This window comes from Melanotaenia boesemani, chromosome 19, assembly GCF_017639745.1.
Source record: "Melanotaenia boesemani isolate fMelBoe1 chromosome 19, fMelBoe1.pri, whole genome shotgun sequence".
In the NCBI taxonomy this organism is placed as follows: domain Eukaryota; kingdom Metazoa; phylum Chordata; class Actinopteri; order Atheriniformes; family Melanotaeniidae; genus Melanotaenia; species Melanotaenia boesemani.
In genome coordinates this window covers 25995865-26022568 of record NC_055700.1, presented here as the reverse complement: position 1 = coordinate 26022568, position 26704 = coordinate 25995865, and the positions used below count along the sequence as shown (strand labels likewise).

Below are 26704 nucleotides of genomic sequence, written 5' to 3'. Positions count from 1 at the left end.
TTGGAGAGAAGAGAGACACACTCAGGTTTCAGCTGTTCTTTGTCACAAATGACACTGTGACTAGTCATTTGTTAAGTAAAATGCCCAACAGCACGTAGGATTATGTGGTTCCTTGTAATATAGAGAAAATTACAAAAGCAGAACCAAAACAGAAAGTAAACTTGGACCTCGCATGCATACACACTCCCCTGCACTAGTGTACTCATAGAAATCTAGAATACTAACAGCAGGTTCTGTTATTCTACCTTCCTGTGTCCAAATATGGCAGAGCCTGTTAACACACTCCCATGATGGCTGCAGGAAGGACTCTTCTGAGACTTCAGAGACTAAACACACCCATTACAAAAAAGTAAAAAAACATTAGACTTGTTAAAACATTACATTAGTACTGTTGCCACATTTCCTGTCTAAAGTACCAACCATGCACACACACAGACAGTGAGATAAAGAGGCAGGAAGAGAAAGCATTGAGATGTGGTTCTCTACCCCCCAGCCCCCCCTCCGAAAGAAAAAACAGGGGTCGACAATGAAAACTCATTTCCTGTAAAAAGCTCCTGTCTTCCTGCTGAGAGCATTTATGCTTCTTTTATTTAGCAGCTTTTTCAGGTCACTGGTGATCCAGCGGTTATTACTGGGAAAACACCTCACTACCCTTGCGGGGAAGATGCTGATGATGCTGTCCACAAAAATGCTGATGTAATCTGTTGCACACTTAGTCATGGTATTGATGTCTCCCTGTGGTTCACACATTTAGTGCTACCAGGTAAAATATAAACCACTACCAGAATACTGCATTAATAAGTGGTAGATAACCCTCCCAAATTTTTTTTATTTTTTTGTTACATTTTGTTAAAAGGCCAAATAAAGACCTCATATTTTAAAAATTAGACTTTTCTTACCATTTTTTCATGGGTTGGGCCTTAACGGGTTAAACTCTCTGGGTAGATAATATGGAGGAAGACTCACATTCATATTATCAGTTTGATGTCCCATGTAAAGAATTCTTCTCTTTGACATGTCCACACCATTTTATCCAGGCTTTTTAATGTTCAATGAAAGTTTTAATAACAATTAAATTACCTATAAACATGGTAAGGACCTTCACCAGTCCCTACACAGTCCACCTCTTTAATATCTAGGCCAACACTATATGTATTTCTAAACACAATGTAACAGTATAAATAAATTCACAGTAAAAAATAACACATTAATAGTGTTAAACTTAAATTTAGGTGCACTGGAGTACCTCCACCTTTAACTTAACACTCACTGTGATGCCCCCATCTACTCACACTGTCTTACGGCAGTGTGAGAGACTGGGATATATTCCTGCAGCCATGTCTTGGTGAAACAAATAAAACTGCATTGTCTGTATTCCTTTTGTGTCCTTGTTAGTGATTTAAGACAGTCTGTTTTGTTTGCTTACAACCTTATATTTCCTATCAGAAGAGTTAGAAGAAGTGGTTTAAATTTGCCTCCGTCCTGCATTCTTTTGGTTTCTGCTTGGACTCATGGGATTTGGTTTACTTTGTCTATTAATGGGCTCTCAGCTGATTGGAGAACTCATTTAGTTGATCCCGTTGTATACATATATATATGTAACAAAAAAAACAAAACAAAACAAAAAAAAAAAAAAAACTGCATTTGACCTAATTGTTGCTCTTACAGTATCTGGATCGCCACAGTGAGAACTGCGTGTGTGTTTGTATAATGTTTACAGCTTTGTTTCTGTGGTGAAGTGCATGAGGTGACTGAATGAGTCACAATCAGATTCAATGTCTACATAAGCCCAGATTTCAGGACTGCAGTTAGCCCAATAAACTACTTAGAATTGAATGTGTCTGAGAGAGTAAAATCCCAGAAGATTTAAAATTAAAACAAGATTTTTCTGCCCCTATTTGTCACTGCAGAGCAGGTCTAATTGTAGAGTCAAAAAGATGTCTGATTTTGGCTTAAAATTCTAGGTCTCCTTAGATTTAGGGGGCATTCATTTGGAACAGTTGCAGTACTTTATAAGTTTAGTTAACTGAAACAGTTAAGTTGCTGGAGTTTAATGCATTGATTTGGTATGCTACTTATTATTTTGAGAGATGTCGAGTTTTATTCTTGTATAATCACAGATGTACAGCAGACAGAAAAAACAGAGGTGTAATGAATCATTCACTTACTTTGAAGGACTAATAATAACCCTAATCCTTGATGACTAACATTGATGTATCCTAAAAAAAGGACATGACCTGCAGCAGAATCTACTTTGGTTTCTTTTGCAATGTTGTTACACCATGTTCAGCCTCAATAACCAAACCAGACCTACTGATTAGCACACATGATAACTCTCATGTTTCCCACTCCGGTGTTTGTTTTTCTTTGCTTCATAGTTATTCTTTTCTGATCAGGAAAAGTTGATTAGAATAAATATGACTTCCCCATGATTTTTTTTTTATTTCTAAGAATATGTTGTGCTGTTTGAGATGCACAGCAATGACAGTATCTGTTGTTACTTCCACTGAAGTATAGGTGTTGCTCTCCAGAGTACTTAATATAGACTTTATGCATATTTCCAGTAAAGTTTCACATCTGCTAAAAAGTGAGAAAATGCTAGTACTTTAAAACATGTTGTATTAAAATGCTGATTTTTCTGCATCACAGAAATACAAATCTGAGACTACAGATATGAGGCTACAATTGTCAGCAACATATCAACTGTAAATAAAAACATAAAAACATAATATGTTTTGTACATTTTAAGAAGCAGGCAATGCTGGAGGGAAATCTGACCATTGCTTTTCTGGCCTGTGACACGGAAGAAACTTTACTAAATCACACACCAACCAATCATAATGTAACCAACCTCTTATTTTAGATGACAGCCATGTTGATAAAAAGAATAACTAATTTCAAAGTTTCCATCCTGATGAAAACCCTAAAACCAAACAATTAGATACTATTTTACTCATGCCAGTAAATCTTAGCGCTGATTTCTAAAGCAGGACTGTAAAAAATCCATGAGGGAAAATAACATGAACAAGATAAAAAACGCTGCAACAGACTCAGGATAGACAAGGTAACACAAACTTACATGAATTCCCTTGGTTCCCGAATACACATCCTTGTGCTTGGTTTGGTGCTCCGTGCAAAAGATTTCTTCCTTAACGACGTAGCGGACATGCCAGTGACTGCAGCAGCACGGTGCAATAAACCACCATACTTTTCAACCCCCTATCGAGATGGTGGATGGATGTATAGTGGGTTAACAGCGGATCAGATTAAGTCACAGATTTCAAAGCAGAAGAGTATCTAGATACAGAGGCGTAGGACTAAAGAAGGAAGAACTGATGTATAATCGAATTATTGGAAGTTGGAAAATGAAAAAATAATAAAAAAAACAACCACATGTAAACTAAGACAAGCTGATAGAACTAGATAGAACTAAGGCTGTGTCGATTAGGAAGTCTGTTGGTGCTCTGAACCCCTGATACTCCACCAGACGTTTCCTGAAGGGGCCTCCACCTTCAGGCTTGGCTTCTGATTGGTCGGCTGAGTTTCTCATGTTCCTTCCTGCTTCCTCTAAGATAGTACGCTATTGGCTGCCAGATACAGCCCACACCACTACACATGCTTCACACATTCGGACACACAGGACCCATGAAAGAGGTTAGGGGACTTTCCATCTTATCAGACTGGAAACATTTATTGTTCAAGCCCTCACATTCACAAACAAACTTCTCCAAACTGAAATGAAACCGAGCTTATCCTGTGCGAGGCTGCAGACGTGCTTTCCACCTTCTATTTTTTTTTTTTTATTTTTATCTCAGGTGTGCAACTACACTGCAAAAGACCACAACTTCCTTATGCTTAAAAAAAAAAAGTACAAAAAAATCCTATGTGTATTTATTTCAACTGAAGTGCTGAATTTATAAAAAGAATTCAAATTTAATTAAAACTAATAGCTTTATCTTTTTGGTTTAGAATTTCTCTTTGGACAATTAATTTTTTTATTTCTGATTAATAATAATGAATGCAACCATGAATAATCATGACAACAGGAAATTGATTTAATTTGACTTTAAGTCATCTTAATTCAGGCATTGTCAACGTGCATTTTTTATGTTTAGGTTTCACATACAGTTAACCCTTAAGGGGCCAGACTTTTTTAAAAGAAAATGTTATGTAATGTTAAGGCATACTATAAATGAGAAAAAATGTTGAATATGAACCAGAGTTTATGATGAAAGAAAATTAACCAGTGTTTCTGTCCTGGTGCAGGGCAGTGAATGTGTTGGATAAATCCCAGAGAACAGTTGAATTCTGCAGGAGCTTTTCTAGGTGGTGTTGTTTTGACTGACCGTGGGTTGGATATGAAGGACAGTTTGTGCTTTTTGTGAGTAGAAGTAAAGATGGCTGCATTTACAACGTGTCAGTTGGATGAACGGGATGATGAGAGAACAGGTGAGGTAGTACAACTGAGAATTCATGTAGAAGAGGTTAGTGGCAGCAGACTCAATAAGTACCTGATTTTAAATGCAGCTGTACTGATGTGGATGAACATCTCTTTGCTCCACCAGGTTATTATGTTTGTTCTCTGATGTAGTCCCAGTGTTGTTCTGTCAGGCATTCAGTCAATTTACTCTTTTCAGATATTTCAGAGTAGATCTGCCATCAGATCCTGTAAAGTTTTGTGTATATTTCATTGTTCATTGTTTACTGAGAAAGCCGCAGTAACTTCTTTCTCTCGCTCTCTCTGATATATATATACACACATATATATATATATATATATGTGTATATATATATATGTATGAGATACATTGTGCTGACTTTTACTGACTGGAGAAGAGCTCAGAGAAGAGACAGAATGCAAGACAGATGCTGAATTAGCTGTCATTAAGGAGCATCTCAGTGAGACAATCTGCCAGAGTAGTGGGGTTTGTTGTGGAATTTTTAGTTATCAAAGATCACACACTAAGTGAGAATCGAACAAAGTAGTTTTATTAAGAGCCGGCCGGCAATGAGAGTCACACAGTCAAAGGAGTTTGTCTGCGAGAGTCTGCCAGATACAAGTGAGCTTGGTTAATATACCAGGCATGAGCTGATAACATCACAGTAGGAGGTCATTGTTTTAAATTTTCTCACATAGCTGTTAACAAATGTTACGGAGTGAAGGGTGCAAAGGAGGAAGCTCATTAAACTCTCAACATCTGTTGAGGGGATGAGAGAGGGGGGGAAGGTGTGAGAAGGAGTTCTTATCTAAATACACAGACATACAAAGGGGATGAGAGAGAGGGGAAGGTGTGAGAAGGAGTTCTTATCTAGATACACAGACATACAAAGTGTAACCTACAAACTATAAGGGTATATATTGTAAATTTTCCATTACAATCCACCCCTTTGATTAAAATGCAACATATTAATCACACATAAAGAGGTTAAATTTTCCAAAGAGATTGATAGATCTTCCACAGTCCATGCTAGTTCCCCAACCCCCCACCAGGGCAAAGCCATCATAAATCCTTTCATCTGTGGAGAGAAGATACCGCGTTTAACACGATGGGGGTGATGAAAGGGTTCAGGAAAAGGCCGCAATGTACCATTTGGGGTTAGAGTAAACGCAGAGACATCAGGGAGCAGATAAGCCAGATAACATGTTCCAGACCAATTGACAGGAAGGTAAATATAAGAGTGTCTGCCACATGTCCAAACCATGTTCTGAGGACATCCAAAGCCGGTATCTGATGGGATATAAGACCAAATGGTGTTAAGAACAGAATTATTGTACATAGGAAGGTCAGGAAAAGGTAAGAGAGCTGTAAGGTTAAACACAACAACTCCTGAGGCCCACTCTGTAGAGGGAGAACTATCAGGGAATAAATCACGAGGATTTAAAGTGAACGGGTCAGAGCGTTTGGGGCAAGGTGAGGATATACATGAGGCTGAAATGATACGCTGACAACCTAGAGTGTGTCCTAAAAAGAATAGTGCATCTGTCCCATTTCGCTGAAAACAAAGAGGTGGAGAAGAATATGGATTTGTACGATCCCTTAAGCGGAAGACAGTTCTGGATGAAACACAAGTGGAGTTTGTGTTGCTGGAAAACTCAGCTGGTCTCCTCCAGGAGAGGGGAGGGCGCTGGTGTGGCCAAGTAATGTTCCTAGGGTGTAATCTATTACCCATGATCAGAGTCCACAAAGTGGTATTCAAAGGGACTGGATATGGAATAAAAACTGATTGAGTGGGTGTGGCATGCGGCACCAGTCCACAAACATAGCAACTGTCATTTGTCAATTTATGAGCAGACATATTGGCAACTTGCCACCAAAGATTCTCAGTGTGATCATGATGCTGAAGGATGTGGTTATCTCGGCGGTGCCTCCTGAAGGAGGGTGCTTCTGTCCCCTGCAGTCGTCTGGCGGGTTGGGACGAAGCTGGGGTGCGTTGTGTCAGGTGAGGTCCGGTTGGATCCAGGTACCAGAGGAGGGAGGTGATAAGGATGAAGAGGATGACGCACGACCATCCCCTCACGGCAGTCTGGGTGTACTTCATGTTGTCCCGTGGAGAATGGACCATCTCGCACGGGGCTGACCTCAGGGATTATTCTGCCCTGTGGTTGAGAGGTCAGCTGGAGTTGGGGTACTTTGAAACCTTCTACAGTGGGACGCGTGAATCCACGTGGACCTTTCAGCGACCTTCACGGCTGTATGAGTGACCAACAGGACCTGGAAGGGACCCAGCCACCTTTTAGACCGCCAGTGCTTTCTCCTCGTCTCTCGAACCAAGATCCAATCTCCCGGAACCAAGGAGTGAAGCAGATCTGATGCTGGGCGTGGCAGGGCCTCTTTCACCACACTCTGCACCTGTGAGAGAACTTTGGACAGATTTTGACAATAAGCAAGCATGTTACTTTCACAGTATGTGGTAGACACGGAGAGTCCTGGAGGATCCAGACCAGTGTAGGGAGGTCTGCCAAACAGAATCTCAAATGGACTAAGATTTGTCCGGGCACGTTTCCTCATTCTCATGTGCATAAGAATGAGTGGGAGGGCTTTTGGCCAAGACAGTCCTGTTTCTTCACAACATTTAGCCAACTTACCTTTTAAAGTGGCGTTCTCTCTTTCAATTGCTCCGCCTGATTGCGGGTGATAAGCACAATGAGTCTTAAGCTGGAACCCCAATAGTCCACTTACCTCTTTCAGGGCCGCATTTACAAAGTGTGAACCATTGTCAGATGAGACCTTAACTGGAATCCCCCATCTTGGAATGATTTCGGTCACCAGAGCCTTAGCCACGACTGAACTTGTGGCATGCTTTGCTGGAAAAGCTTCAACCCACTTTGACCACATGTCTACCATAACTAGACAATATTTCTTACCTTCTGCAGGTGTTAACTCAATGAAATCCATCATCAAATGATCAAAAGGCTGATTAGGTGGTGTATGACCAGCTGAAGGGCAGGCAAGAGGGCGGGCGGTGTTATAGCCTGCACAGATCAAACATTTTTTACAGTAATTTTCAGCCACCACAGTGAAGCCTTTTGTGAACCACAGAGATGTTGTGGAAGATACCATCCCCCCTTTTGACACATGGTCCAACCCATGTGACAACTTAGCAAACCAGGGGAAGAAATGGCGAGGAAGGCAAGGTTTTCCATCAACAGAGCGCCATACACCTGCAGAATCAGGGGTGCAGGAGTTAGCCTTCCAGACAGAGCGTTCCTCTGGAGTAGAAAAAGACTGGATGTCCTGTAGAGAACAGGGAGGAGAGTGATCCTCTTCTGTGAGAGGAGAAGAGGTGAGAATGTGCGGCGAGGCTGACAGAGCTGCCTGCTTAGCAGCCTGGTCGGCCAAGGCGTTGCCACGGGCAACAGAGGAAGTGTCATTAGTGTGAGCTTGACATTTCACTACAGCGACATCTGAAGGAAGAAGAATAGCGTCAAGGAGAGCCGCAACCTGTGTGGAGTTCAAAATAGGCTTACCATCAGATTTCAAAAAATTACGGTGACGCCACAACGCACCAAAGTCATGAACTACACCAAAGGCGTAACGCGAATCGGTATACACAGTCAGGGACTTACCTTGTGCGAATTTACAGGCCTCAGTGAGAGCAACAAGTTCAGCTGTCTGAGCAGAGAATTGTGAAGGGAGGGAGCCAGAGAAGAGAACCTGATGCTCATCACAGACAGCAAAACCCACTCTGTTCTTACCAGAATGGTCTCTGAAGGAGGAGCCATCACAAAAAAGAATGAGATCAGAGTTAAGAAGAGGCTCATCAGATAAATCTGGTCTCGGAGTGCAGATTTCAGACAGAACAGTCTCACAACAGTGATGAACACCATCTTCTGCGGTAGGAAGAAGAGTGGCAGGGTTAAGTGATGTACACCGTTTCATAGTGATGTTAGGCATATCGAGAAGAACTGTGGTGTATCTCAGCCATCTAGCTGCAGACAGATGAGAAGTCTTTTGTTCGAGCAAAATGATGGATACAGAATGAGGAACAAAAACAGTTAGTTCACTGTATCCCACAATGTCACGTGATGCAAGTACAGCCTTCTCACATGCAGCCACAGCTCTCAGACAGCCAGGAAGCCCCGCAGCAACAGAGTCGAGCTTGGAAGAGTAATAGGCCACCGGGCGCTTGTGAGAGCCGTGCTGTTGAAGGAGAACAGAAGACATGAAACCATGTTTTTCATCAACAAACTGAAAGAAAGGTTTGGCTGGTTCTGGCAGAGCCAGGGCTGGAGCAGAACACAGCGCTTGTTTCACAGACAGGAAAGCCTGCTCAGCCTCCGGGGTCCAGACGAAATGGTCATGAGCAGATAGATTCTTACCATGTATACAGGAAGTCAGGGGGGCCTCAAGTTCAGAAAAATGTGGAATAAAGGCCCGACAAAACCCTACCATACCTAGAAATGACATCAGCTGTGTCTTGGTAACAGGTTTTGGTGCTTTCTGAATGGCCTCAATCCGTTTAGGGGTCAGGGCCTTGGTGGTGGCAGAAATGTGATGCCCTAGAAAGATGACTTGAGGCTGGCAGAACTGTAGTTTACGCAGACTGGCTTTATGACCCTCAGAATGAAGATGGAGGAGGAGGGCCAGTGTGGCTTCCTCACACAAGGAGGCAGAAGGACAGCAGAGCAGAAGGTCATCAACGTAAGTTAATAAAACTACGCCCTGTGGAAGCTGCAAAGAAGAAAGAGAATCTCTTAGTACCTCATTGTAGATTGTGGGGGACTCACAGTACCCCTGGGGAAGCCGGGTCCAAGTGTATGGTTTCCCATTGAACTCAAAAGCGAACCAGAATTGGCTGTCTGGATGAACAGGAACAGACGTAAAAGCATTTGCCAGATCTATCACGGAGAAATGTGTAGCAGTAGGAGGAATCTGCGACACGATGGTGTGGGGGTTGGGCATCATAGGGGCCCGTGAAATAACTGCTTTATTGACAGCTTGGAGATCTTGGACAAAACGCCAGTCAGGTTTGGCTGGTGGTTTACGTGGTTTCATGATTGGGAAAATAGGAGTGCGAACAGGTGAATTTGGACAAGAAACAACAATACCACTCCTAAGATGTGAATTAAAGACAGGTGTAATACCCTCCAAAGCTTCAGGTTTGAGAGGATATTGCTTCTGGCAGGGGCGGTAGTCAGATTTCGGAGTGATGACTACTGGGGGGCAGTTCTTAACCAGGCCCACATCATGGGGAGAGGTAGCCCACAAATCAGAGGGAACCTGAGAGAGGGCTGGGGGAACAGGTGGCAAGGGTGAGTCAGCAGATAAACATGTCAGAAAATCCTCATCTACCAACTGAACACTTTTCTGGCAATGAATCACAGAGAGCATGCTCTGCTTAAACACACCCAGCCTTGGAGAAAACAAAACTGCTGAGTCATGAGTGGATTGCCACCGAGACTCTCTGAGAGCAGTAGCAACAAAGGGGCCCAAATCCTTCCACTCAGTCGAGTGGGACTTGGAAAGAGACACGTGTGGGTGTGTGTGAAGTTTAAACAACTTCTGTTGGTCAGAGGTTAGTGAGACAGACAAAACACACATACTTTCATTCCAAAACATACATGTCACAGTCAGTTTGTCAGAGCAGTCCCTAAAAAAGATTTTTTCATACTGCTGATCTGGCCCATCAGGACAGATGTAGGATGTGCAATGTAATTCCCTCTCCCCCATCACCTCTGCCCCAGGGGAGACTCTGGCTCTGCAGAGGGACAGCCAGTGTGAAGAAAGAGGGGAGCTTCCCATTTTCCACTGATAAGCATAGCAGGGAGCTCTTGGGTTATATTTAACCATCATTAAATCTTTTTCCTCAGTGTCAGAAGATGAACATGATATGGTCAGCCCCTGAGACCCAGAGGAAATCTGAATTCCCAGTTTGCACATCAGATCACGGCCCAGTAAATTTACAGGACAAACTTTGGACAAAAGAAAGGAATGTGTAAATGGATGCTCACCTTGTACTGAGCAGGTTAAAGGTACCGTGAATTTTTCTTTGTCATGATGGCCTCCAGCAGACACAGAAATAACAGTCTTACCACTGAGTGGTGGAGTGGGATTTAGGGTGCCTGTCTTAAGAACTGAGTGAGTTGCACCACTGTCAACCATAAAAGAAACTGGTTGATTATTTACAGACAATGTAAACAAAGGAAAACGTTTATAAGCTATAGCAGCTAAATGAGTGTATGTGTGTGTGTATGTGTGTGTGTGTGCATTTCACTTCCCTCAACAGTTGCTGCAGCGAAAACTGTGGTAGGTGGAGAAAAAGGCTCCTCTGGAGTCCTGTCTCCCGGGTCCGCCCCTCAGTCAGCCTGCTGGTATTCCTTCTGGTGGGTGGGCCCATTATCCTGAGGGCAGTTATCCTTCCAGTGTCCATATTGGCCACAGCGATGACACGGCCCATGTCGTTGTGGGCAGTTATCCTTCCAGTGTCCATATTTGTCACAGCGATAACATGCCCCACGCTGTTGTTGGTTGCCGCCCCTCTCTCGTCTTCCTCTGCCCCTTCCTCTGCCTCTCCTATCTCTATTGGATTGTGGCTGATTTTGGGAGGTGAACAGAGTCAGGGCTGTTGACATCTGTTTGTCTTTCTTGGATTCAGCTTTTTTCTTGTTTTCATCCATGACATCTTGTGCATGTTTAGCTTGACATTGGAGCTTAGCCAGTCTGGTCTCATGTCTCATCCCCACATACTGTCTCTTCACCACTTCCAACACATCTCTGTTCATACCTTCAATGATGGTCTGACAGAGAAGGCGTTCCCATGGTCCTGGAGTGTTCCCCAGTTCTCCTGCAGGGCGCTCCAAGCCAGAGTGTCTGGTGAAAACAGTTTCACAGCGGTGTAGAAAAGCCTCCATGCGCTCATCTGGGCCCTGTATCAGATTTCTCAGGGCAGCCAGGCTTCCTCGATTAGGGAACACAGTCTTTATGCCATCACAGAGTGTGGTGATGGCTTCTCTGTAAGGTCGGTTCGGCTCATCGTCCCAGTTTGGATTTTTCAGGCCGGTGTCATCAGGAGGGAGGTGGGGACGGATCTTTGCCAGATCACTAGCAGTGAGCATTTTAGCAAGAATTTTTCTCAGTTCAAGTCCAGTGGGGCGGTGTTCACGGCAGAAAGCTCTCCACTCCTCGCTAGCTTTCTCACCATCTTCAGTGGGGTCAGGAAGATTTTTAGCATGTTCCATGATTTCAGAGGGGGACCAAGGGCGATAAACCAATATGGGGCCGGTGGGTCCTGATACTTCCACCATGGGGGCACTAAAAACCTCAGTGTCTTCATCTTCAGCAGTATTTTGTCCCAAAAATAGGCCCTTTGCAGTCTGTCCAAATTTGTAGAAAGGGGAGGTTGCTGACACCTCCGGTCCGTAGATCTTCCCGGACTTGGTACGTGAAGGGCTGGTCATGTCTGCTGACGGTCTTTCGGTTCCCCCTGTAGCTTGGCCATGGTTGGAGTCAGCGGGACCCGATGTCTCATCTCTCCGTCGGTCCTCTGGATGACGCTGCTGAGGCTGCTGGGGCTGCTGTAACACCGGGGGACAGGAGTCCAGATCTGGATCCACCTTCAGCGCCTGTAATCGTTCCTGCAGTGAACGATATGGAGAGGGTTGTGAATGTCCTAAATTATTATTATATGGTGGAGGTGCACTAGGCAGGGATGCATTATCCCTCCTGTTTCCTATATCTCCAGTCATATCTAATCCCCCACCCATTTCTTTAGTATTAGCTTTCCTAACCCTACATTCACTCTCATTTTTCCACATTTCAATGCATTTAGTATGCCGTTCCCACTTCTCTACATCCGTTGCCTTGATTTTCTTTTTTTTCTTTTTCTCATCCCAGTCCTTCTGTGCTGCCTCATTCAGCTTATCTAATTCCTTCTTACTCAAACTCCCGTTCTCTGGAAAACCATGTTTCTTTGTCCAGTAAGTCATGCAGTCCGTGTAGTCAGGTCCATATTTCTTTTTCATATCTCTTAAAATTTGGGAGTCTCATTTACTCTCCTTCCCCGTCACAGCTGTGTTTCCCATTATGCAGCTAGGACGTCTCCTTGCTGGATTTTTCTTCTTCGAGGAGCCCAAACTCAGGCACAAAAATTGACTAAAACGCCTATTATTACCACCGAAGTTTTCACCTCAGTGCCGGACTAACTCTACTCTACCGCAATAGAATAGTAATCTACCTTGCCTCACAAGATAGCGGGACCCTGCGAAAAGGAGCAGTAAATGGGAGTCTGATATGAAAACTTCTCACCGTGTGTGATTCTGGATGCTGCTCCACATGCAGACTTCGTTCTGGATATCAGTGGTGCCTGAACGGAGTTCCTCCGCCGTCCCCTGATGGTTAAGGCTGACCCAGGGGCTGAAGTATCCTTCAGGATGATCAATCACGGGTTCTGGTCCTCCGGTCAGTCACTCAAGATATCCTGTTCGTGACGCCAAATTGTTGTGGAATTTTTAGTTATCAAAGATCACACACTAAGTGAGAATCGAACAAAGTAGTTTTATTAAGAGCTGGCCGGCAATGAGAGTCACACAGTCAAAGGAGTTTGTCTGCGAGAGTCTGCCAGATACAAGTGAGCTTGGTTAATATACCAGGCATGAGCTGATAACATCACAGTAGGAGGTCATTGTTTTAAATTTTCTCACATAGCTGTTAACAAATGTTACGGAGTGAAGGGTGCAAAGGAGGAAGCTCATTAAACTCTCAACATCTGTTGAGGGGATGAGAGAGGGGGGGAAGGTGTGAGAAGGAGTTCTTATCTAAATACACAGACATACAAAGGGGATGAGAGAGAGGGGAAGGTGTGAGAAGGAGTTCTTATCTAGATACACAGACATACAAAGTGTAACCTACAAACTATAAGGGTATATATTGTAAATTTTCCATTACAGGTTTTAAAGGTAAATTTATACCCAAAATAACAGGGGAGACGGGGGAATATCTTAAGATGCATTAACACCTAATAGTCCGCTACACCCGGTACGGCTGGGGATTCATTTCATTTGGAAGATGCAACATTCAGTCAGTTGATTTGCTTTCACCCTGTACTTAGTCAAATGAAACAAACCTTTTGGATATTATCCTCCTTACCAGAGGTGACGCTGCATCAAGAATTACTGAAGAGAAGACAATAAAAACAACAAATAATAAAACTGCCCCATCTGTTTAATGGATTTTTATCAGAGATTTGATTTCATTCACACTCATGTCTGACCTCAATTTTCCTGACTATCCTTTTACACACACATATGTTTTGATTGTGATTCGCCACAATACCATGGTAGTCCACTACCTGCATTTGCTTCACTTGAAACAAACCAAGATTTTTAGGTGGACCAGAGTTCATATCTTTGATCCACATTTGAGCTGACTGCACATTCACACCCCCAAAATGACGAGACTTTCCAAGCCAACAAACTAATATTTGATTGAGAAGGGCTGGTGTGAACACACCAGTAAAGTAGCATCTCACCTGTAAATATTAAATACTTCTAATTTCCCAAAGACATTCCTTGATGATTTATTCAATCATTGAGCTTCAAATTGCTCTGCTAATGGCTAGAAAGTGGTTTTAGGCCAATTTGGACTTAAAACCACTAGATTTTAAGTTTAAAACATTGTAGAAACTTTTATCTAATCTTAACTGAGAGGAAAAACTTTTTTCTTGAAAGCTGTAATATCAGTCGAGCAACAGTCTCCCCATCCTGTCTTCTGAGAGACTGCCTCCTTCTTTCACATAATGGTATGATCCTAGTCTATCCTCGCGTTTGATTGGCCACACGGTACTAATCAAAATAAAGTCCAACTCCTTGTAACGTTTCAGCTCTCCCTGACAGGAGTCAGCTCATCTACTTTGCTACACTTAAAGCCAGCTCATTCCTGAATGACACGAGCACAAAGCTCCAGGAAATCCTATATAAGCTTCCTCACTCATTTAGCATAGCCACATACTAAATTGACAAAAACTAATTATAATAAATGCCAACAGTTTGATATCTGTCTCCTCACACTGAGAAACTCACACGAGTCACAACAATGAAAAAACAATCTGGTTTGAGTCACGTTTGGTATTAAGAATGTACCCTGATGAGCTAATGAGCTACTTTCGGTCACAATTTCGAACTTATTATGCTGTCTAACAAAAGAAACTGAATGGATGTAAATGAAAACAGCTTCATAGAGAATTCATCTGGATGAAGACACAGTATATGAACATATAAACAATGGTAGAGAAATAAACATGAAACAGGCAGAAATAAAGCAGAATCTAAATGTGATGAGTTTTGAATATACTTATTTAGCAACTTTTTCAGCAGCCTTTAGCTAAATTCCTCTGAAAAAACCTGAAAACGCTGCACCCACCTTGTGTAAGCAAGCAAACCAGGCAGCATTCAGATGTGGAGATAACAGACTGGTGGAGACTTTTTGTTAATTTTCTTTTTCATTTTCACATTCTGTTTTGCAACAAGTTCATGTTTCCAAAGAGCAAAATGAGTTTAAAACTCATACTGTTACGCTATAATATGTGGATGCTGATGACACACACAGAGCAGCAGCTCTTCCTTGAATTCTTGGTATTTCTCCAGTTGTTATGTTCCTTTTTCCTGATATTTCCATAGTTGGGGATGGCTACATCCATCACTACAGCTTTCCTTATCCATGATCACAATGTGTGACTGGTTGGCCACCACCATTTTGTCGATCTGTATCTGGAAGTCTGTACAGATGTTTCTGTACACTATACATACATACATACATATATATATATATATATATATATATATATATATATATATCATGAATAATCGCACGGCATGTTGCGATTAATCACATTGTTACGCGATGTCTCTTCCCTTTAAAAGAAGGCCTACGGCTATATAGAAAATGCAGTAAATTTTGGTTTACAAACACTAAATCAGGGGTCTCCAACCTGCAGCTCTGGACTTTCAACAATGCCCCTAAATACATGGTTAAATTTTTTTTTAAATCCATCTTTCCTGTCATTAGGTTAAAAACCAGGGACTGGAAATAAAAATGTGGTTGTTCAGGGTGAATTTAAAGCTGTGAAGCTGCTTCCTTTTAAACACAGAAGAAAAAATATGTGATTAATATCAGCATCAGGCGAACAGACAGAAAGCAAGATTAGAATATCACAGCTTCTAGATGGTGAGAAGAGAGAAATGTTCACAATATGCACAATAACTTCCATCCATGCACCTTCAGTGCTTCATTATCCAGATTTCTGGCCTATAATTTCTCTAACCTTTCATTCTTAGCTTGACTGTTTAGCTTAACACCTCTGCACCTGCAGCCTCCGCTACAGGGGTTAACATCTCGTTTCCGGGTGTAGCGTCAGGTCTGTAAATGCAACTATAAACATGTGTGGTATCCACAGAACGTCCAGAATCTCAGCTACCAGCTCAGCGAAACCATTTCTATCACCAACAAACACAGTGAAGACAATAATAATTAAAAGACCAGGAATACAAAGTTAGAAAAATATGTAAACATAGATGATGTCTCCCCATGAACGTGAACAAACGGCTCCTCTACTGAAAGCTCACATCACACAGATTCCACAGCTGCAAGTTTTATCTCGCTACGACCAAGATTCACCGAACCAGAGGCAGATAAAGGCCCGATTTATGCTTTACGTTTGTAAAACAGTCAGAAAACATGTCTTACCTTTGCTATCTTGCCTAAATCAAAACAACATTTATTTAACATCTTTTGGTTGGTGTTTTGGTGTTAGAGCAGCAGAACGATCAGCCGGAGCTGGCCGGCTGCATACTACATCGAGTGAAAAAATGCAGATGATCTTTGCTGATAAAATAGGAACAAGTGTTTTGATGTCTCTTTATAAACGTTCCCTAAATGGACAAACTGCGGTCAACTGCAGCAAAAGACCCACTCCAGAAATACAATAAAATTAAATCAGCATAACTAGACATAACTCAAATACGTATTTGTGAAACATCCAACTCATTTAAAGACACACTCATTACTGTCGTCTGACTTCACACAGCTCCACATAAAACCAGAGTTCAAACATGATCCCTTAAAAACAATAAAGAAAAGTTTACAACCTTCGAACAACAAACAGGTCTATAAAAACCCGTAAAGCACTCTAAAACTCAGATCCACACCCTGCCGTGATACATCGACATGGGAACACTCAAAGATATGGGTGTAAACTGAATGTATGCATTGCCAATTAAAACCAGGCATATGTTTTACATTAACTGAGCAATAAAAAAAACCTTCTTGTGTGAGGTCTGAGTAAAGCTGGGCTGTACTGGTGATCTTTATATCAGGTACAGAAATGAAGGCTGGGAGATGTGGAAGATCACAGGTAAATTTTAAGCAACTCAGAATATGGTTCTTTTGAGTATGTCTGGTTGTAGACTTCAAAAGTATTATTGGATATTGAAAGGTTTGCACCAGCTGCACTGAAGTACGAAAACTTAGAGTAAACATTGCAATGACTCCATCTTCTCCTTGGGCTCATGTGGTTTAGTTGTTGTGTATATGACATGTGTTACAGTCCTCAGGCTGGTCAGTACTAACAGTAGCTGGAGGAGGTAAAGATGGGAGTATAAATACTGGCCAAAATATCAATAGTCAAAATATAGGGTTTAATAAGTTTTTAAATATTGTGATACCACATACAAAATTTACTATTTATTTTCACTTCTGACAGTCTTAGGCAATAAAATTATAGGCAAAAATCAGCTCTGGTGGTTTCCTTCCACATCATGTGATTATGGTAGCCTATCAGATGTCTTAATGACGATGATGATGATAGTGTTAGTGATAAAAATGTTGTGCTTTAATGTTTTTCTAGTTTAATACATTTTGTTCTTTCAGTTTAAGAAATTTAATTTAACATAAATTTGTAATCTATTTTTAATATGTTATGTTGTTATGTATTTAAAGGATTTAAGGAATTCTGCATATATATATAAAATATTGGTGTCGCCACTCTATACACCAGGGGTCTTCAACACAATTTTACCACCTTACCCACCACATGAACAGTTCGGCGCTGCAACACCTATTTGACTTCTAAAAACAACTTAAAAATAAACAAAACTGTAAAGATTTTATTGTTTTTTAGAGGTCCCGGGTTCAACTCCCAGACAAGCCCCCACTTGTTACGACCCGACTCAGGGGTATGGAAGGGCGCAACAAAGAACACGGCGTGGACAGGTGGTAAATTATAATGAAAGCACATTTATTTACAGTTCCTGTGAAAGTGATGGACAAGTTTCAATCTTTAAGGGAAAGTTTGGAATATAGCCAAAAGCAGGTGGAAGCTCTTGCTACGGAGAACAACATCCTCAGAGACTCGGTGAAAACCCTCACCGAAGGAGTAAGCCAACTATCAGTGGAAAATAAAAAAATGAAAGAGTTAGTCCTAGATCTACAGGGCCGTAGCATGAGAGATAACCTAGTTATTTCAGGGATCCCAGAGCAGGTGGAGGACGATACAGAGGCAGCTGTTAAAAAATTCATCAGAACCAACCTTAAACTTCCAGAGGAAAAGGTAAAAGCCATCTCTTTTCATCGGGTTCACCGCATAGGGAAAAAAAACCGGAGGGCAGACCCAAGCCGATAGTAGCTAAATTCGTTCTCCACAAAGAAAAAGAAGGATTAAACTGGATTAAAATCTTATACAGTTCTCCTAATGCGAGTGTTAGAACAAACGACCAGACCTCTCCAAGTTTTAATCTACAAAGGGGTACCAGACAAGGTTGTCCACTACCTCCCTCACTTTTTGCTATATTTATTGAACCGCTAGCCGCTGCAATTAGACAAAATAAAGCTATTAAAGGCATTCAGTCCAAAAATATATTTCATAAAATAAGTCTTTATGCTGATGACGTTTTACTATTCCTCCAGAACTCACAAACCTCTCTATCTGAAACAATCTCACTAATTAATAAATTCTCATCACTGTCGGACTACTCCGTTAACTGGTCTAAGAGTACAGTTCTACCCATCAACTGTAGCTTTCAAAATCTACCCAGCATCACCTTAAAATCAGGTAACATTAGATACCTAGGTGTAAATATTCCCTCCAGGCTCTCAGAACTAACAAAACTTAATCACACTCACCTTCTTAAGACTATAGAAGATGATCTTGCTCGCTGGAAATCTCTACCCATTTCACTCATGGGAAGAGTTGCCACCATAAAAATGATGGTTCTACCCAAAATCAACTATTTGTTTTCTATGATTCCTATTAAACCCTCCTCTACCTGGTTTAAATCGCTAGAATCACACATCTCCCGATTTCTCTGGAAAAATAAACCACCCCGGATCAGTTTAAAAACTTTACAGAAGCCGAAAGATAGAGGAGGATTAGACTTGCCTAACTTTCAACATTACTTCCTAGCTAATAGATTGCAATATGTCCTAAAATGGCTCAAACCTAGTCCACTAGATGACCTGTGGATAGACATAGAACAAACATTTTGTGACAATTTGGAAATTTCTGATATTCCTTTTTTCAGCTTAAGTATAAAAAAGCAAAAGTGCTTTAAAAGTGTCAACATCAGCACTTCTCTGACAGCCTGGTGGGAATTTCTCAATAAAACCAACTCCTCAATAATACCATGTAAACTCACACCCATCTGGAACAATCCTGATATTCTACTAAACAAAAATATGCTAAACTTTAACCAATGGATTAACCAAGGAATTAAATACTTTGAACATATTATCCATAACAGAAACATTTTATCTTTTAATACACTCTCATCACAATATGGGATTAACAGCAACAGATTCTTAGAATATCAACAGCTCAAAACCGTAATACACACAAAATTCCCCCTTCACCGAACAGATCTGGAACTTCCTCCAATAGTAGCAGATTTTATGGACCTCTGTACCCCCAAATTACTTTCAAAAATATACAGATTAATGTTAAAAATAGATGACTCAAATTCCCTACCTACTTCAAAATGGGAGATAGATTTATCCATCAATCCTAGTCAACCATTTTGGTTACAAATATGTCTTAATGCCTTTAATATGACAGACAGCCCAAATTTACAACTCATACAATACAAAGTCCTCCATAGAACGCATTATACAGGACAAAGGATGTTCAAGATGGGTCTTAATCACTCCGATATCTGCACACAGTGCACAGGTAACACAGCAGATGATTACTTACACGCTTTATGGCTTTGTGCACCTGTCCAGAAGTTCTGGAATAAGGTCTGTGAGGATTTATCAACATGGGTTAGATGTAACATTCCTGCATGTCCAAAACTTTGTTTACTGGGTGACCTAAGTGACATTAATATAGACACTAACAAAGCACATATGGTCCTCATGGCCTTATGTATCGCAAAGAAAACTATTCTAGTGAACTGGAAGTCTAAAAACAATCTAAATATTAACCAGTACAGAAATCTCCTGTTGGATCACATCAGTCTAGAGTCTGTATCGGCATCCATTAAACACCAATCAGTTAACTCTCAGTCTTCCTGGACCCCGCTGATTAGTCACATCACGTAGTGGGAAGGGGTGCTGGGGTCTAGTCGGTCTGTGGGGGTCAGGGGTGGGGCTGGCTGGGGGGCCTTGGGGGTCTGGGGGCTGCCTCCCTCCGGCTCGGTGGGCCCTTCCTGGGCCTCGGGGGGGCTTGGTCGCCCTGGGCATGCCATCGGGGTCGGGCTGATCCGATGGCGGGCAGGTACCCTTGGGATTACAATGTGTCCGTTGGGTCTAAGGGAGGGGTAGGGGGTAGGGGGAAGGGGGGCGGCGGGAGTCCTGGTGGGCAGTGGGGATGGAGTCTGCTCTCCTTCTCGCTCTCTCCCCTCCCGCCGGGGGCTCCTTCGGGGAGGATGGGGGCGCTGTGCCTTGGACCCGACCAGGATGCGTGTGTGCGGCCTGGGGCTCTCTGGTCCCCTGGTGTGGTGGCGTGGGCTGCCGGGGGTGGGTGGGCGTCCGGGGCGCTCATGCGCTGGGCTCTTGGCGGGGCCGGGCCTTTGCCCCTCTTCCCTCGGGTGGTCTTGGGGGGGCGGGGGCGCCTACAGCGGCCAGCTGGGGAGTTGGCTGCCTGGGACGGGGATCTCCCTCCCAGTTGTGCCCCTCCCCAAGCCCCTCTCCTCCCCCGCCACCCCACATCACACACACTACACATAGGGCACTGTGGGGCGGGTGGAGGCGGTGGGTTTGGCTGGGGGGTCCCCATTGCGGGATCCCCCGGTGGACCCCTGTGACTGCCCGCCCCACTAGATTTTAATCACAACCTAGACATCAATATACATTTAGGGCCTCGGGGGGATGGGCACATGGGCTGTGGGTGGGCGGAAAGGAGCCACCGAGGTGGCCCTTCCTCCATCCCCTCCCTTTGTGACCTCTCTCCCCCCGATTTTATTTACATGTTAGACACTACCACATTTAACAGTACTGCACTACACACATAACACACACTCACACACACTGAGGGAGTCCTGAGGGGGTCCTGCTGCCTGGCAGCAGTGGGACCCATCACCATCTCATGGCTCCTTCCAGTTTTTAATTGCATTATAAATAGCCCATACTCATGCACACACAACTCAGGCTGGGGGGCAGGGGGGCCGGGGTCTTCCTACGCCCTCGTGTCCCGGGATGCACTCGGGGCTGCGGGGGGTGGGGGTTCGGTGCCTGCCTGGAGTCCTGTGTGGGGTGCTGCTGGGCGCCATCTGCCCTGGGGGCTGCCCTCGGTGCCGCATCGGGGGGCTGGTGAGACCCCGGGGAGAATGTATGTGGTTGTGTGTATGTGGAGAGGGTCGGGTCTGGGGCCCACCAGGCCCTAGACTCCCTGGGGTGCCCCTGGTGGGGGCGGGGGGGGGGGGGGGGGGAATGGGTAAGGGTTGGGGTAAAGAGGGTTCTTTTTTTTTTTTTTTTTTTTGGGGGGGGGGGGGGGACCTGCGGACATGTTCTTGTCCCTGGGGTGCCTAGCCTTGGTGTTGGGTTGGCGTGGCCCACGGTGGTTTTGCCTGGGGCGGTCGGGCCCCTTCGGGTTCCTGGGTGGGGCTTTGCTGGGGGGAAAGGGTGGCCCTTGGGCCTGTGGGGTGCCTGCCCTCCGTGCGGCCCGCGCCGCAGCGCCCGGCGCCCGCTGGGCCTGCTCACCATCGCCCTGGGCTGCCCGGTGCCCCTGCCCCGTCGAGCCGGGGGTTCCAGTCTGGGGACCCCTCTGCTCTGGTCCGGGTGGGCCGCTGCTCTGTCTGCTTTGGCTGTCCCGGGCTTGGTACTCTGTGGATCTGCTTGGCCTTTGGGGCCTCGGGCTCCCCCCGTCCCCCGTCCCCAGCTGATGCTTCGGGGTGCGGCGTGATCGCGGCCCCCTTGCGGGTACACATTTCCTCCCTGTTGCATGGCCACACATGCATATTAACACGTGCACGCTCACAAACGTGCTCGTCTCTCCATCCGCTTCTCACTAGATGTAGCTGATGTTTGTGTGTTGGTACGTTTATCTGCAGGTACGTTTGATGACTATTGTAATTTTTCATATTATCATCATTCTATCTTTCTTTCGGTATCATGTAGTACTGTGGTAGTTTATGTTGTTGTTTTTTTTTTTTTTGTGATATGTTCTGGGCAGCATAGACAACTGTTATTTCCACATTTTAATCCTGTCCTTTTCTCCCTTTTTTTTTTTTTTTCTCTCTCTCTCTTCCTCTATCTCCCTGTCAGGTTCGGCACTGACATATAAGACTAAAGAAAATAAGATTACAATAAAAATAATAAAAATATCAAGGGCAGCCATGTATATAACATGTCTCCCTTGGTAGAGCAAATCTGTCAAGCAAAATATGGCACACAGACCACCGTTCTGTATGTTAGGATGCTGGACAGGACAGGGTAAAAAAAAAAAAAAAAAGAAAGAAAAAAAAAAAAAGAAAGTGATGGACAACCTGTAAAACAACATAAAGATGAGCTGGGGTTAGCGGACCTGCAGAAAGAAACAAACAAAACCCTATACTAAACACACACCGAGTGCAAACGAAACACACAACTGCAACTCGGTGGTGAAACTAAAACCAAACAAAAAGCAGCAGATCCATAAACTAAGGTGACCGTCGTCACAACATAACACGCTAACCTAGCCCAACACAGAACTAATCACAATTAAACTTAAACACCACAACACACACCCAGTGCACAACATGGGAGGGAAAGCGGCCTGAGCCATTCTGGCTCCCCCCCCCCCCCCCCGACTGGCTTCTGCTGCAGCCTGTTCAGCACAAGCTTCTTCCAAGCTGCAGCCTGATTGGTCCGATGGTTAACCAGTCAGAGGGGAGGATATTGAGGTGTGCCGGCTCCAGCCACTCCAAACAGAGCCTCCACACAGGCAATTAATGGCAGCAACGAGCTGCAGCTGCCAGCAATTGGCAATAGCCATAACAAGTGTCATGAAATCAAGAGAAACACGCCATCACACATCTACATAGCAGCATTGTCTGCTGAACATCGCCAACGGTCCTGTCCTTGATGGATTTGGAGACATATCTCTAATTTTCTAAATAATTACAAATTTGCTCCATGAATAGATGCTACAATATTTTAATGAATGATTCGTGTATTCTCCATTTGGGAATTGTCTTACCGTCTCCTGAGCTGCCACAAAACACGGCAAAGTTGAGTTTGAGGACCTGATCCACTTCGTAAAAGTATGTTTACACTGTTCAGATTCCCACAGAAGTTCTGAAATCACTTTTTTGCTCAGCTTGGTAGTTTTTGGCAAATGCTTTGTTTGTTCTGGGAATGTCTTCCAACGCTACATTTTTGCTGTTTGCTAATTTCCTGGCACAAATCATGCACATGTGTAAGTCAGTATCGTTGGCTATGAGTGTAAATGAATCTTTCTATGTAGATTTACACTCCGTTTCCCTTTAGAGACAATGGAAATGGGCTGAAGGTCGTATGCAGCATGCAAGAGCTGTAGATTGCAGACCTTTGCTATTACTTATAATAACTACCACCTCTTCCGCGGTGAGCGTCTTTAGTTGTCTTCTAAGCAACCTTGTGTTCTTTATTTTATTTTCTTTATGCTTATTTTTTTTGGTCATATTTACTATAATTTCAGTTTTGCTAAAATAAATATATTCTCTTAAGTTACTTCCTTATATAATTTGTTGTTGTCTAAGAGCTGCTCCCATTCATGCTTGAAAAGCTGAAATATTTGCAAGATTATATTTAGGCACAAAACAACAACAACAAAATGTGTATTATATGGTGAAAAAATAAAAGAAAACCTCTGTGTTGCTTGTGCTAATTATGGTTCATTGTCTACAATAAACATCTGATCAGTACCACAGAACAAAAAGTAGACTAACCACACCTCTACCATACAATGCATGTGCACAGCCCCCTTCTGCTTCCCCTAACTAGCTGGGGAAGAAAACTACTGTTTGCTGGTGATAAAATTGACTTTCTGTTACAGTCAGCTAAATTCACCAGCACCAATTAAAAAAAAGAGAAGCTGCTCTTGTCTACTTCTGTGTGAAACTAAGGACCTGCTTTTGTAGTTTATAGTATGAAGTTTGAGTGATACAAGTGAAGCCATCTTCTCTGTAAAGAAGTTTAAAGCAGGACTGTTGGATGGATCGCTGCTTGCACCATGTTGATATATTAAACTCCTAAAGACAGTCAAATAAATCTTCACACTACAAGTGTTGCCAGTGTTTTAATCCTTAAATGTTCCTTTCTTCTTTAGCTTTGAAATGAGATATACAATATTTTGTGTGGAAAAAAAGAAGCAACATCTCAAATGCAATTTTACAGCAACATAATGATCTAAGCAGTTACTAGAACAGGAGTGCCCAAGTCTGGTCCTCCAGATCTACCGGCCTGCAACTTTTAGATGTAACCCTTCTCCAACACGCCTGAATCAAATGACTGGCTCGTTACCAGGCCTCTGCAGAGCTGAATGACATGCAGATGACATCTGATTCAAGTGTGTTGGAGAAGTGTTGCATCTAAAAGTTGCAGGACGGTAGATCTCGAGGACTGGACTTGGGCACCCCTGTACTAGAAAGAAAGCTGCAAAGCTTTTATAACCACAGTCTGTGCTATTAAAATGTTTTGATTCATATTTATCTGAATAACTTGATACATGTGCCTGTTTTTTATTTGAGAAACAAAAATGTGTTAACTAGTTTTAACCCATATTACTGCTTGAGCTTTACTGTACAAGCTTTTTCAGAATGTAGCTCATGTCTCTGGCCCCATGAGTCAATTTATTTAAACCAAGACATACATCAAAAGAAACTGAGAACACAGAAACCAGAAAAAGCTATCTGAATGACTTAGCAATCTGAAGAGAGCTGCAGCTTTACATCAACTCAGTCTTACTTAATGAAAACAGCAATGCAACTTTAATGTTTTAAAAAAGTTACTAAAGCATAAAGTTTTAAAATATTTGAATAAACTTACCCATGAATTGCTGCATCAGCTGTGCGCTCCTCTGTGTGTGTTTTTAGCCCTGCACAGCTCCACTTCAGCCCAGTTCACTTCCTGACCTGGTTATTCAGAGCTGCTGCTTTAAGTGTCACACCACCCTCCCTTCAACCACATAAGAAATTGGCTGCAGCGCTCATTCAGACAAGACCGACAGACAGAGGCAGTGTTTAAAAAAAGACGCATGAGCAGAAACCTGTAAACTGGAAACTGCAGCTATAACTGTTTCATGGTGTTAGCTCTGTTTTTGCATGACTGGAAGTTTTAGCAGTTTGAGTCATTACTTTCAACGGACAAAACTGTGATATCATCTAATGTGTGTCATGTGTAACTGGTTGAATGACTTCAGCGAGAACCTCGTGTTCAACTTCCTCTTTATGATATGGCTGGAGCACTCCTTTTAATCAGCAAATACATGTCAGTACACAACCTAAAGCCTGCTGCTACATAGAATTTAGTTAACAACTAATAATAGTTAGCATATGTACTGTAAATTGTCTCTTTAGTCAAAATATATGATGGTTTCTGGAAGCAGCTTTTAAAATGGAAATATTTTTAATCAGTTTAATGAAAAGTTTGAATGTCCTCTCAAGGCTTGATAGGATGGAGTATTAGGGCCATATTAAGAAAAATATTTTATATAATATAAGAATAAAGTTGTTTTATTTTACGATAAAAAAGTTGGAATATTAAGAGAATAAAGTTGTAATTTTAAGAGAATAAAGTAATATTTTAACCTGTTCTTTTAGAGGAGTGTTGTTAGAATGAGGACAGTGGAGCATTTTGTGAAGTTATACTTCAGCACAGGTTAAACAAACCAGGAGGCACTTCTTTTGGCACATCAGCACCACAATCTCATTAGTTTCAGGACGTTGAAAAGAATCTGCAAGAAAATTAATCTGTTCTGCTGAAAGAAGCAGGTGGACTTTGAGGAAAACATTGCTTTTGTGGAGGGGGAAGTGGCTGCAACTGGTTCAATTATGACTTTATTCTCATAAAATTCCAACTTTATTTGCACAAAAGTACAATATTCTCATAATATTATGACTTTATTCTCATGAAATTATGACTTTTTCTTGTAATATTCTGAGTTTTTTTCGCGTAATATTACGACTTTGTGACTTTATTCTTGAAGCTTAAATATTTTTCTTCATGTGGCCCTAATACGCCGTCAAAAGATGCAGTTTTACATGATACGATTATTAAAAAATAAAACGCTTATCTAACACAGCCATTTCTGATGCTTTATTATCTAGCATTTTGGATGTTCTCTCAACATTCAGAAGAGAATGCTATATACACATTAAAAATCCTTATATGTTATATGTTAGGAGTATATGCTCCCTCTCTGTGTGTAAACAGGTACATCCATTTCAGACATTTCAGTCAGTTTTAGACAACAGCAAACATGGCGTAGGGGGAGAAGATCATGATAATGTACATTCTCAGACAGAGACATAAAAGGGGGTAGACTATGGTGTTCTGTTTAACTACATCATGGCGGCTTCTTCTTTGTTCCTTCTGTAGGTTGCATATCAGTTATACTGCTCAACATGGCCCCTGTGGTAATACTCCATACTCTGAAAACAGACCAAATTATGCATGTTAATGATGTAGATGCTCAGTATCCATTTTTTTTGCGCAGCGCATAAATGGGCCTTAATGATTTTTTTTCGCCTATTGGTTTCAGTTTTTTTTTTTTTTTTTTTTACTTTTTAACTTTTTATTGAAACTCCAGCAGAATCCAC

The 26704-nt window shown here is 42.6% G+C and overlaps 1 protein-coding gene across 2 annotated transcripts in view; it reads right to left on the bottom strand.

Annotated features, from left to right (window-relative positions):
- The window catches only part of sh3bp2 (SH3-domain binding protein 2), a 42070-nt gene extending 16839 nt beyond the window's left edge, over positions 1–25231 (bottom strand). The window contains exon 1 of one of the 2 annotated variants that reach the window (XM_041970330.1): positions 24933–25231. Coding sequence is in view for 1 of the 2 variants with exons in the window: in XM_041970329.1 (XP_041826263.1) it covers positions 3080–3168 (89 nt within the window). In the remaining variant the exon portion in view is untranslated. Of the gene's footprint in view, positions 1–3079; positions 3453–24932 lie in introns of those variants that run through there. The other variant, XM_041970329.1, reaches the window with a different exon arrangement.
- Between the last annotated feature and the right edge of the window lie 1473 nt (positions 25232–26704).